The sequence below is a fragment of the Corvus brachyrhynchos genome, unplaced genomic scaffold (genome assembly GCF_000691975.1).
Source record: "Corvus brachyrhynchos isolate BGI_N302 unplaced genomic scaffold, ASM69197v1 scaffold126, whole genome shotgun sequence".
NCBI lineage: Eukaryota > Metazoa > Chordata > Aves > Passeriformes > Corvidae > Corvus > Corvus brachyrhynchos.
The window spans coordinates 4018151-4031073 of record NW_008239283.1 but is presented as its reverse complement, the minus strand read 5'-3'; the positions used below and the strand labels follow the sequence as shown (position 1 = coordinate 4031073).

The 12923-nt window shown below is 40.0% G+C and overlaps 2 protein-coding genes across 11 annotated transcripts in view; one reads left to right on the top strand and one right to left on the bottom strand.

Moving 5' to 3' along the window:
* The window catches only part of CCNT2 (cyclin T2), a 25759-nt gene that overhangs the window by 6910 nt on the left and 5926 nt on the right, over positions 1-12923 (top strand). For 4 of the 10 annotated variants that reach the window (XM_017740145.1, XM_017740139.1, XM_008638215.2 and 1 more), the window contains exons 2-8: positions 204-332; positions 833-893; positions 1978-2040; positions 8332-8377; positions 9685-9848; positions 11660-11730; positions 11959-12923. The exon at positions 11959-12923 is cut by the window's right edge. In XM_017740145.1, the coding sequence (XP_017595634.1) occupies positions 204-332; positions 833-893; positions 1978-2040; positions 8332-8377; positions 9685-9848; positions 11660-11730; positions 11959-12923 (1499 nt within the window). Of the gene's footprint in view, positions 1-203; positions 333-832; positions 894-1977; positions 2064-4993; positions 6094-7456; positions 7565-8331; positions 8378-9684; positions 9849-11659; positions 11731-11958 lie in introns of those variants that run through there. The other 6 variants (XM_017740140.1, XM_017740146.1, XM_017740143.1 and 3 more) reach the window with 6 other exon arrangements.
* MAP3K19 (mitogen-activated protein kinase kinase kinase 19) overlaps positions 9855-12923 on the bottom strand; it is a 22444-nt gene continuing 19375 nt past the window's right edge. Inside the window, 1 exon segment of the mRNA XM_017740113.1 lies at positions 9855-10973. The gene's annotated coding sequence lies outside the window, so the exon portion shown is untranslated.

Sequence of the window (12923 nt, the reverse complement as noted above, 5' to 3'; positions counted from 1 at the left end):
CTTTCCCTGTGCTGCTGAGAGGATTGCATCAGTTAGAAAATAAAACATGACTAGTTACATTTTTGTTGCTTCGCATGACTTAAAAACTGAAAAAAAAGCCACAAATCCAACTTTTTAAACCTTTTCTGTGCTAGTTTAGACTCCATAAAAATTTGAGTCCTGCTTGTAAAAAGTTTAAAAGTACACATGTTTTTCTTCTTCAGATAATGTCTCCCACGGCATTGTTTTTGGCTGCAAAAGTGGAAGAACAGCCACGGAAACTTGAACATGTTATTAAAGTAGCAAATGCCTGTCTTCATCCTCAAGAGCCACAACTGGATACAAAGAGTGATGTAGGTGGAAGTTATGGTTTCAAAGATACATGGCTTGAAAGATGACATTTCATCTAATGATTTGTTACATTGTCTTACTGGGTTATTGCTGTCAGCAGCCTAGAAAAAAGCCTTTGTTTTTACACCATTTAAATCTTTCTGTTACTTAATGTAATTTCTTAGACTCACTTATTTGTTATGAAACTTGAAGAGATTGCTCCATCTTGAAATTCTTATAGCACCCACCTGACTTCCCAAAAATGCTTTGCTGCAATAGATTGTGTGAGATCCAGACTAAGTTAATCTTCCTGTGAATGACAGGCAGGTGTAACTGAATTTTGTAGCAATGCTTGTATTGGAGGAAGATAGTAACCCCACTGTGAAGTGTTAAGAATTGTCAGTGCTCACTGGCTTGGGTACTGGTCTTGTGTTGCCAGTGCTGGTATCAAAGAGGCAGTGTGTGAATAAAGTTCTGAGGCAATTGATTGCTGTGTCTTCACCTGTCTGCTTGTTTGTTTCAGGCATACCTTCAACAAGCCCAAGAGCTGGTTATACTTGAAACAATAATGCTTCAGACTTTAGGTATGTATTTCTAAATACCTCCTGTGCAGCCAACTTGACATGAAGAGGTAGTGGGACCCAAGTAACTGGATTTTTGATGTGCTATTGGTACACTAGAATTTAACTGTTTCCATGTATAACTTCTGACCTGTGAACTTAGTTTCGTGTTAGCAGTTCTGCTGTGTTCACTGTGGAGAAAAAAGCTGTGTCTGTACTTGTGAAAGAGATGTTTCTGACAGTTTGAGTTCGAAATGTGTAGGCTTCCAAATTGATTTTGCTCTGAGTAGTAATTACATTGACATTTCTTCCATAAGGTAACATGGTGTAGTAGGCTGGCTCTGTGTGTCGTGAAGCAGTTGGAAAGAGCTTTATACCAAATGCCTTTCTGTAGAAAAGCATTACATAATTGAGCAGGTGTGAGTCTGAACAACACAAGTTGTATGTAACCATTTAATGGATTCAGATGATTCCAAAATTTGAAGTGGAATGTTCTGTCAAGAAACTCTTCTGGCTTTAAAATACTGTGGAGACAATTACAGCCAGCAGGCCTGAGAACAGTGACTTGCTCAGATATTCTTAAATACCACTTGGGGTATATTGTTAAAAAAAATAGCTCACAGTAGTGACCTAATTCTTAAAACAATGTCATAAGCCAAGAAAGGTTTCTTAAGTCACTGATCTACAAATTGACTTAATTTGTATTTTCATACATGCAGCATGTTTAAGTGCTAGAAATCAATTAGTAGAAGTACACATGCACACACACATTTCAGTGTGTTTGCAGTACAGTTTTTACTGACTTATTAACTCGCTAGAAATTGTTCAGATATATTCAGCTTTTAAAAATAAGTAATTTCCCAGGTTATGTGTGTACAGGATTTGAGATTACTGGAGGAATATTTTAATAATGGATCACAGAGTGGGTTTACCATCTGCCATTCAGAAGTATGGAAAGGTAAAGAACAAAAGGCAGTTAAATAGTGTTACTTATTCTGCGGTGCAAAGGTTTAGCAAGTATTTTAGGTCTGTGGGGAAACATAAGGGGTTTGCTTTTTATTTTACAGATGCAAATGTGTAATTCTGAAATGTATTTGTAACTCTTCAGGTTTTGAGATTACCATTGAACATCCACACACAGATGTTGTGAAATGTACACAATTAGTGAGAGGTCAGTGACTTTTAACCACTTCTGTAAGTCCTTTTTTACCTTTCTAGTAAAATTTTAAAGTAATGTTCTTTGTCTAATATGATCTTTACCAACGATGTTATCTAAGGAGTGTGTTTAAAATTAATTATTAAAACCTTGATCTTAACCTTTAGAGATTCATAAAGAGTCCAGTCCTCTGTCCTTCATAATTTTTTTGTTTTCTTGTTAGCTTTAATTTAATAATACCTGTTCCATGTGTTCTGGAATGGCAGAAGCAGTCAGCAGTTGCAAGCTGATTGGCCAGATACACTGTATCATTCTGAGTTGCTGATTTTCACTCTGAAGTAGTTTTGCCGATTTATGGCTAATGCCAGCTTTTTGTCTTAGCCAATCTTTTCAGGTAATGGACTGAGGGATAAAGAGAGTGCATAGCACGTCTGCTGTCACATGCAAATAGGTGTGACTAATTGTTTTTCTGGAGCAGTGTGTGCTTACTTGTTTTGGATGGTAGTACAAAAGCCCAAACCTTTAGTTAAATATACCCTGTAACTTGTATGCAGCTCATTAATGTGACTGGCTAGAAACCTGATTTGTTCTTTATATTTTTGTGGCATTTTGGCATGTCTTTAATTCTTAAACTGGTTTCTTTTGGAGCTTTAAAAAGAGATTAAAACACCCTCTTATAAGATGTAGGATGAAAAACATTAGGAATCAGTTGTAAAAGCATCTAAAATAAGCTTTTCACTTTGTGTTTCTTAAGCAATAATTGTTTTGAAATTATTAGACCATGGTTGTTAGTCTTTAGTCATTAGCTGGTTTTGCAGTGAAAAATGCAAAGTTAAGTGCTTCAAAGTTTTTGGTGGTTTTTCTTTTCTCTCTATAAAATATACGAAAGTTAGGTACAGCCTAATCCTGTTAACTAGATTTGTTTTGTAGTAATGCTGGAATTAATGGTGTTCTTTCAAGGAAGAGTGTCTCTTATTTGCTGTAGCTTACTGGTGTAGTGTCTTCAGACACTGAGTGGGACTGGTGCTGTAAATTATTTGCATATAAAGTAGTTTTATTGCTATTCTTGCTGTAAGGTAATGATTCTCTGCTTTCTGCCCAGATTTGGTTGTGACTTGGTGCATGAGTCCAGTTGCACCTGAAGTCTCAGGAGTCTGCACCAGCAGCTCTGTAGGGCTTTGCTTTGGGTTTTCTTAGCTGTTGCTCACTGTGAATGTGAGCACGTTTTACTATCTTGGGGAGCCCCTGTACTTCTGCTTGGTGTTTGGGGCTGTGGGGAGGAGTGGGGGCAATGTTGTTTTGCCTCAGGATTTCCACATCAATGTGTTTCACTCAAGCCTATAGGCACACTGCTACACAAACTGGATTTCCTTTAGTCAAGGGTAGATACCAGTCTAAGGCAGTTCAGCTTTTCCCTTTGTGTTTTGTGTGCTAATTTTTTGTACTGACAAAATTCATACTTTGAAGATACTGTGAATTTTTAAATTTGACATTTTAAAACTAGTATTTAATGTCATCAGACTTGAAAAAATACTTAGAAGTCTAAAGTGATATCAAGTCTTGAAATCTGAAGACTTCAGCGAGGGCTGAAAATCCATGTAGCTCAAGGACTGGTGCAAAGTGCATGTAATGTCTCTGATGTTTGAAAACCTGCTCACTCAAGGAGGTGTGCTCCTTAGTGTGTGTGCATGCAAGTGGAATCCTTGGGAGACGTGTCCCTAGGAATGGTGTAGACTGTGAACACATGATTTGAGTATCTTATATTAAAATAAGAAAAAGGAAACTAATTAACTAATTCATTTAAAACATCAGGCATGACACCTGAAGTCATGCGTGCAAGTCAAGCAAGGACAGAATAATTGCCATGGAACATTGGTTTTATGTATTGAGAGGACAAAGATACGGGCCTGTGGGCACAGTGATGATCTTCAAAGACACAGTGGTGGGAGTTTAGTTCTCTATCCCTGAACATTTATTTATTTATTGGACAGTGTGGGTTTTCAGTGTCAGTAGATGCAACACTCAGATATCTGAGTCCTGAAGCTTTCAAAATATACCTAAGATTTCTCAGTGTTAAACCTTTAGTGCTAAAGGGATTGACTGAGAAGTTAAAGAAATCCAAGGTTACTTCATCCAGTTCTTGTAACGTCATCTTGGACAAAAAGCACCATTTCAGAAGGCAGAGATACCTTTCTTGATTAGGATGATTAACTTAACCAAGACTGGTAGGATTAAAACCTCCAGCTCTGTGTTTGGGGAGAAGAGGAAGGCAGGAATGTAATGTCTGACTGTATCAAAAAAGAGGCAGCAAATTTAGCTGAGGTCTGTGAGTGTACTTCAGAATTTGGCTTAGGGTTTGTGCACTGCATTGTCATATGGTGAGAAAGGGCCCTTTTGCTGGCTAAACTGCAGTGCCTCAGAGGATGGCTGATTTTCTCCATCACTTTGCTGTCCTGCATCCAGGGTAATGTGTTTTATGCAGTCACTGTTACCTGTTAATAAGCTGTAAGCTATCTGCTTTAAAAACAAAATGAAAAAAATAAAAATAAAACCCAGGTTGTGTTGATGATGCTCAAAAAATTCAGCCAAGTCATTTGTCAGAAGACTGTCTAGTCTGGCAGTGGCACAGCAGAATCAATTGCTGGAAGCTGAAGATGAACTAGTAAGTGGGAATTGGTGCAAATAAATATAATTGCTTCAACATACAACTAAAGAAAAAATGAATTCGTCTCTAAGATTGAAAGCCTTTTTGAAGGTATTATTAGACAACACAGATCCTTGCAGAGAAGGGGTGACTGGATGGATACATAATGACTCATGATGTTCAGGCATACAATATCTAGTTATTCCTTCTGGTGTTCAGAGGCTTATGGGTTAATGAAATTGTTCCATCTTTGCAGTTTGGTCAGTATAGCAGACAAGGAAAATGGTGTGGGCTTAGTATTTTTTCTGCACCATTCTTCCTCAGTGTCAAGAGACTGAGAAGAGGAGACAGGACCATCATTCCTTAGGATCCCACAGGTCCAAGGAATCTGAAGGCAGTGGATATGTGAGGGCCTGTCAGCAAGCTTCAGTGCCCATTCCAAGAATGCTCCAGGAGTGAAGAGAAGAAAGGAAAAAAAGAAAAGGGGGGAAAAAACCCCACCAAAATACCAAAAACTGTTCTGATGTCACACTACCTTGCTGCCCTCAACACTATTTGAATGATCAGCAGTGAAACTGCCCTGGTGCCAAGACCATGGCATGATCCTCTTACGCTCTGGTGCAAAATTGGTCTGTTCTCAGCCTGCTTCTGGTGAAACTTGGAATCTGTATCCTCATCTCCATCTTGGGAAGGCTTCAACCACTCCTTTCTCTGTACTGGAACACAACCTTTTGGAACGGGAGATGGGATCTCAAGGATTTCTAGGATTGTTCTCGCTACTCTGCAGGTTATCAGGTATCTCGGACACCCATGATCCTTACTAATCTTTTGTGGAAATTGCACTGTCAAATCCTTCAAATATCCCATAGTATCTGTGTGCACAGGTGCCATTGCTTAAATCAGGCTGAGAAAGACAAAGTCAGCAGAAGAGGAGGTGAAAATGCATCAGCTTTTTCAGAGGGTGTTCTCATGAGGAAAATTTAAATCTTAGTGGTGTGGAAAGATGTGAAACACCAGCTGCACTCCAGCACTGCTACAGGTGGCCTTCCCATTCTGAACTTTGACCTCAGGCTTTTCTGGGCCTGTTCCCAAGCTTTAAACACTTTCAAGAAAGTAAAGCCACCAGGACTGCTCAGACCTGAATGCCTACACCATGGCCTCCTCCAGCCCTTTCCAGATACAACAGGCACCCACCAGCATCCCTCTGTTCAGAGCCTGGGGCTTTTTGCTTTTGCCGGAAGGACTTCAGCAAGCTTCTCTCTTCTGATGCTGACTGGCTTATCTGCAGTCTCCTCTTTCTGGGGAATGCTCACACGTTGTCAGGGTCCAGGCATAGCCAGTACCAGCTCCTAATGGGACTTGGCAGTCACATTTTCATGAGCATCCCAAGATCCAAGATAAGCTGTGTTGAAGAAAAGACTCAGGGATCTTGGAATTGCAAGTGGTTGAATTGTGTGGCTATGCCCAATAAAAAGCATTTTGGCTTCCAGCTGGCACTTTCTTGCAGACAGCCTTTTGGAAGGTGTGTCAGACAGCAAGTCCTGTTTCAAAATATTGATTGCTATTTCACTAATCCCTGTCTTATGGCTGCTTCTGCAGCAGTGAGACAGGATGGATGTTTTAAATCTCTCCTGAATGCTAAAATCTTAAACTGGTCATTCATGGCTGGTGTCGTAGCCATTGGTCCTGCAGCTTGTGAGTTATAAGAGCAGCTCTGCTGGCTTGTTTTAGTCTCTGCTTCAAGATGATTTATATTTGGAGATGCACTTTCCACTACTATAATGGAAATAAAGCACCAAAATACAGGAACCAAAATTCATTAGATTTGATTTCACTGATGGATTCTGCTAAACCAAAGCTGCCCTACATAGAAGAGTTTGGGATGGATATTTTCAGTTGTGCCTTGTGTTATCAAAGGCTTTAGTTGTGAGCTGACATTTCTTGCTGGTTTTGGCAATGAGTATTATTTAGCTGTAAATAAGTTGAAACAGAATCATACTACTTGTAGTATAGGTAAGGTATTTAACACAGTAATTTTTGATTGAGGCTAAAGTGTGTGTTTCAAGATGTGATTCTTTTCTTCCAGGTATGTGTTTTGATTTACTCAACTTTCAAGCTGATGTTAAATAGAAGTTTTCTGGCATCTGCTTTTCTTCCTTGTTCAAAAGGGACATTTCAGTGAGAGTAGAGATGCTTCTTGGTCTCGCTCCCTTAATTCAAACATGTAACTTTACAGAGTATATAAATCATTGAAGATCCTTTAGGCATTGCTTTGATGAAAAATGAAGAGCAAGACATCAATTTCAGTCTTACTCAACCATTGTGTGTTATTTGTTATGACAGTCTCATTTCACTTTTTTTTTTTTTTTAATTCCACCTTACATTTTTTTTAGATGGGAGGGAGAGGTTGAACTACATGGTTTTTTGGCATGCAATTACTATTACAGTGTGCAAACTAAATATTATAGTTTAATACATTGTCAGTTCACCTTCTGATTATTATGGATTAGTAGAATTCGTATTTAGGAACAGATCCTGGTACTTTGCTACTTCCACATTCTTCTCAGATTATGGCACTGCCTGGCTGTGTAGCAGAAAGATAAATCTGAATTTTATTCCTTGGCAATCATTAGAAGTTGAGTTAAATCACATTTTAATATGCTTTTTAAAAATTAAATTTTAAAAGCCACTGTAGTATTTCTCAAACTTTATAGAAATAGTATTATTAAAATAAAAGTTTAACAAGTATTCCCTTTGACGTAAAATTCAACACTACGCTTTCTGCAGGTAGCACTGATTTCAAGTGATAGTGTCAAAGTAAGAATTCAATGAAGGCTGCATTCAATCTGCGGTTAAACCCCTTGTGCCCAGCTATTCCATTAAATGCATGTTACAGTAAGTTCTCTTACCTGAGTGAGGAGAATTGGGGTGTCACTCCAGGGGGTCAGCATTCTGTGCCTGTAACAGCCTAAATCAGTTTTTCATTTCTGGCATGTTGCAGTCCTGTGGTTTGTTTTGGTATTTTTTTTCTGACTAACTCAAATGAATTTGTCTGTTTCCTATCGAAGCTTTGCCATAGGTTTAACAAATGTGGAACAAAATGTTATGACTACAGTGCTCTTAATTAGAAGGAGCAGAAAACTCTGAATTTTTTTCCCATGTAGCATGGGGGCTTGCTGTGTTACAGGGCTTTGGGAAAGAGATGTGGCTGTTTGCGGGGAGGTGGGAGGGTGTCCTGCCATGCTCCTCACCAAGAGCAGGACGAGCGCTGTGCTGTGAATTGGCTGGGACTGACTGCCTGCTGCTCTCCCAGGTTAAGGCAGGGATCCCCTGCAGGTGAGGGTGGGGAAGCAGCGCTTCCCAGAGGAGAGTGCTCACCTGTGAGGTGTTGGAGGGATACATCAGCAGAGGGGAACTGTCCTGTGGGCTGTACAGGGGGAGGGAGGGGCACTGATGGGAGTGACAGGTCCAGCTCCAGTGCTGAGTGTAACAGCCTCTTCTGTGTCTCAGAAAAGATTATTTTTAAGGCTAGTTAGCTAAAGTCAGACCATTTCTTTAGAAATACCCAGAAGTGATTTTGGAAGGTAAAACTGCTTGAATTCTGGAATGAACCTGACAAGTCAGTGCAGCTCTTTAATCCCTCTGTTTTTCTTTTCTTACAGCAAGCAAGGATTTGGCACAGACATCCTATTTCATGGCTACCAACAGGTTGTTATCCTGAACCTCTTTGTTGCACTGTTGTAGCACACTATAGCTTCCTTTACTGCAGGGCCCCCTGATGTGTCTTACCCTTGTTGCAGCGGGGGACTGGGCCACCTCCAGTGGTGCTCCCTCCCCGCCTGCAGTGCGGTGTATTGGACAAGGGCCTGACGGCACAAAGGGCTTAAATGCACAATGAGAAGTGTAGTGGTGCTTTCTGATGACTTTTTCTCGATTGTGAGTGCATAAGTCTAAAACTGGTAGCCTGAATAGCAGCTAAAGATTACAAAGAGATAAACTTAACCTAGAAATCCGAGCATCTTGGTAAGTACAAAACTATTTTTAGTTTACACTTGTAGTTAATGGCAGTTTTCTCTTAACTTTAAGTATATTGATCCAGTCTTAACTTATAAAATTCTAGTGGGCCTAAGATATTTTCAAATAGCTCATTTTTCTTTGTAGATAGACTAGTACTCACACAATGTTATTTCTTTTAGAGACAGCTCTTTAATCTTAATATATAGTTTTAAAACTTAAGTACTTAGATAAATTTATAGTTCTGGGATTTCAGATGGGTGTTTTATAGACACAGCCTGTAATAGAAAGAATTAAAGAGCAGACTTCAGTCTGGATTTTTTGATTACTTCAATTTGCCTCTTGCAAAACTACTTCACCTTTATTTAAGAGGATTACATTTTGTGTAGATACTGTTTTTAACCAGTATCTTCTGGTTATTAGAACTGTTCAAAATAAATAAATAAATCCTGGTGGTTCCTTGATGGGAAAGATTCTGTACTTAAACAGCTGTTAAGAGAAGTTATGCTAGAGCAGTGAAAGTGAACCAATGTGTTTGTGGTGCTGGAAGCTGAAGACAAGGTCACAAATGTCACAAATCCGGGCCTGGTGAAAGCAAAGCCCACAAGTAACTCACCTGGCTTCTGTGGAACTGCTGGGGATCTTGATTGTCTCATTCAGAGACTGCACAATCAGCTCTGTGCATTTTACTGCAGAATTTTAATTGACCATATTATACTGCCCTTTTTAGTACTTAAGTATAGTAGAATAACCGCTACATTTATTTACTGTTAATCAGGCTTTTGATAGCAAAACCAAATTAAACTTTTCTACCAGATAAATGCCCTACCCATTGTTTTCTTAGGGCAGTTAAGATATCTTATGAATTTATTCAACAAAATGTTTAACTGCTGTTGATTGAGAAGCTGTCTCATTCTGTATGTTAATGGTTGATTTGTTTGGGTTTTCTGTTTTACATGTTTGATTTCCTTTGGTTCCTCATTACGAAATTTGTGCAACAGCCTTCACCTTACCACATTCTGTCTTCAGTACAAGCCTACAGTGATAGCATGTGTGTGCATTCACTTGGCCTGCAAGTGGTCCAACTGGGAGATTCCAGTATCCACTGATGGAAAACACTGGTGGGAATATGTAGATCCCTCAGTTACTCTAGAACTACTAGATGGTAAGTCATATTCCTTTCTCATTTTGAAATTCAAGAGTTTATTCATGTAAGGATGGGAACATAGTATGTAGTGAGAGCTTTCAGCTGAAATTAAGTCTCACTGACTTCGTGTACTGTATCTTCAGTGAAAGAGAGGGATAGGAGTGGGGAGAACTTCAGAAGACAAACTTGGTTTTGAGACTTTAGTTTCATCCTCTTGGCTGGGGTGTCCACATACCTTTTGGAGGTGCACGATAGAATCCTTCTTTTAAATGCTTTTCAGAACCGAGAGAGAGATGGAAATCTGTCAGTGCAATTTCATGCAGCCTGATTGGTTCAGGTACCTCAGTGTTGTTTCAGTGACAGTGTTCATAAGGCTGTACGTAAAATTGCTGTGTTTATGAAGGCAGTTCTATGTTAACAGTTTGGTACAGCTTGTGGGATCTCAGACTGTGGTAAAATATTTTTTCTTGTCAAATGGCTTCTTTCCTGAAGAAAGCATACACCTAGAACACCAAATACCTAGAAGTTTACTGTCTTCTAAGATAGTACTTACTACAATGAAGTCTGAATTTAGGGCCCAGATGTGCTGCTGTAGTGGAGTTGGGAGCTCCTGTGGCTTTCAGATCTATGCGTTGGGCTTTGTTGGTCCTGGAGTGAAACATTTGTTTCAGATTAGTGGTGGTGATCTCCAGGCTTCAGATGGCCCAGCATTGACTCCCTGTACCTGCTGCTTTCCTCTGCTGAGCTGTTCTTAATGGCAATTTGGGGGTGTTTTTTGAAGTGAGAAATTTAGTAGATGTCATGGGAAGCACAGAACTAGTGTGAGCTTCAAAGTGCAGGCTCAAACGTCTCTGTCTTACTGGGCTTCTTTAAGCTGTAGCTGCAGTTCCAAACACCAGACTGCTTCCTTCCCCCCTGGCTGTGGGTTTGTGGCTTTGGTAAGCATGCATTGTTTGCATTTGTAGAATCCCACGAGGGAATGCTGTGAGCTTCTTGTGAGCATCAGTTAATTCTTCAAGCATTTATGGAGCTGGCGTGTTTAAGAGACTCGGGTAGACCAAAGGGCTGAGGTAGTTTTGCACTTGGGAGCAGCTGAGGTTATGACTTGCTTGTGGAGTTCTGTAGAAGCCAGTTCTTCCACACCTGTAAAATGTGTACATTTGCATTCAAATTCTGACTGTACCCAGTTATTTTTAGCTTATGACTAGAATTGAGTCTCAGTGGAAAGTATTTTTATTTGCAGCTGATAAGCATGGGGACCTGCATTTTCCTGTGGGCATACTAATTGCAAGGATCTGTGTTTTATTAACGCAGCCAGCTACTCTGTCTGAAACACAAATTATTTAAAAGCTGCTGTTTGAAACAGAGTCCTTCCAAAGGTCTGATGCCTGTGGTTTGTACAGAGCTTGTACTTAGTTGTTCCTGAAGTTTGATGGAATGACAGACTTAGTGACTTAGAAATTTATACTTTCAAGGAAGCTTAACTCCATACAGAAAATGTCCAGGCTGAATGGCAAGTATGTTATTTTAGGAACTGTTGTTTCTATAGTTTTTGATCTAACAAATCAAGGTTATGCACGAGTAAAAACAAAATATTATAGTTAAACCTGTTTTTCAGAATGTGTGTAGTGGTCAGAAGTCTGTCCCAGTGAAACACTGTAGACTTTTTTGTTCAACACTTGCCTAACAATTTTTTTATTAAAATATTAAATCAGCTATTAAAAGCACAGACTGTAGTAACTACTGCAAAAGCTGTATGACCTTAGACTAAGTTTTATCTGTTTTTAACAGAATCAGATGTAAAAATGGCTTGTCTTTTTCTTATGCAGAGCTAACTCACGAGTTTCTGCAAATACTGGAGAAAACACCTAGCAGGCTCAAGAGAATTAGAAATTGGCGGGTAAGAAATTTTCCTGTAACAGTGTCTAGCAAGAAGAGCTGCACTTCTAGGAGAATTATGAACCAGGGGGAAAAGTTTAGTTATGCTGTACTTGCTCTTTATTCCTGTGTCTGGGTTAGGAGGTGGTGAAACCTTGAGCCAGCTTTTCTCCTCACCTCTGAACTAAATTCAAATGGACCGTACAAGTATTCTAAGCTGTATTTTCTCACTTCTTTCTTTTTTGCTTAGGCTAATCAGGCAGCTAAGAAACCTAAAGGTGATGGACAGGTATCTGAGAACTCGCTTCTTGGTTCGTCTTTGGTCCAGAATTCCATTCTGGTGGATACAGTTACTGGTGTAGCTGCAAACACAAGTTTCCAAAAACCATCAACATCATTTCCTGCACCAGTACCTCTGACCTCAGGAAGTATTTCTGTTCCAGACAGTCACGCACCTGAAAATTTGGCAATATTAGCTACAAGAATGCCTAGTACCTCATACAGTTTGGCATCACACCAGGAATGGCCTCAGCACCAAGAACAAACAAGGACAGAACAAATATACTCTCAGAAGCAGGAGGCGCTGCCTGCTAGTCAGTACAACATGAACTTCCAACCAGGGACATCTGTACAGTTGCACTCCGGAGTACACCACAGACCTGACAAACTTGCTGAGCATTCTACTGTCAAACAAGAATATTCTCATAAGTCAGCAAACAAACACCATGGACAAGTTGCTGCTCCTGTAATAATTCCTCAAAAAATGTCTTTGGATAAATATAGAGAGAAGCGCAAACTAGAAACCCTGGAACTGGATGTCAGAGAACACTATGTAGCTACCCCAGGCGAGCAGCAGCATAAAAAGCACCTGCAGCCACAGGCAGCCAGCAGTTCTGTTACGTCTCCCATTAAAATGAAAATTCCTATTGCAAATGCAGAGAAGCCTGAAAAACACTTGTCTGATAAGAAAGAGAAGGGTGGCTCTCTCAAACTCCGTATTCCAATCCCACCCACAGAAAAGGGTGCCAGTAAGGAGGAGCTGAAAATGAAAATCAAGGTTTCTTCCTCAGAAAGGCACAGCTCGTCGGACGAGGGCAGCGGCAAGAGCAAACACTCGAGTCCCCATATGAAAAAGAAAAAACAAAAGGACCCCTGGCTAACCCGCCACCACGGCGTGGGCCACAAGCACTCCCACTCCCACGGGGGCGGTGGCAG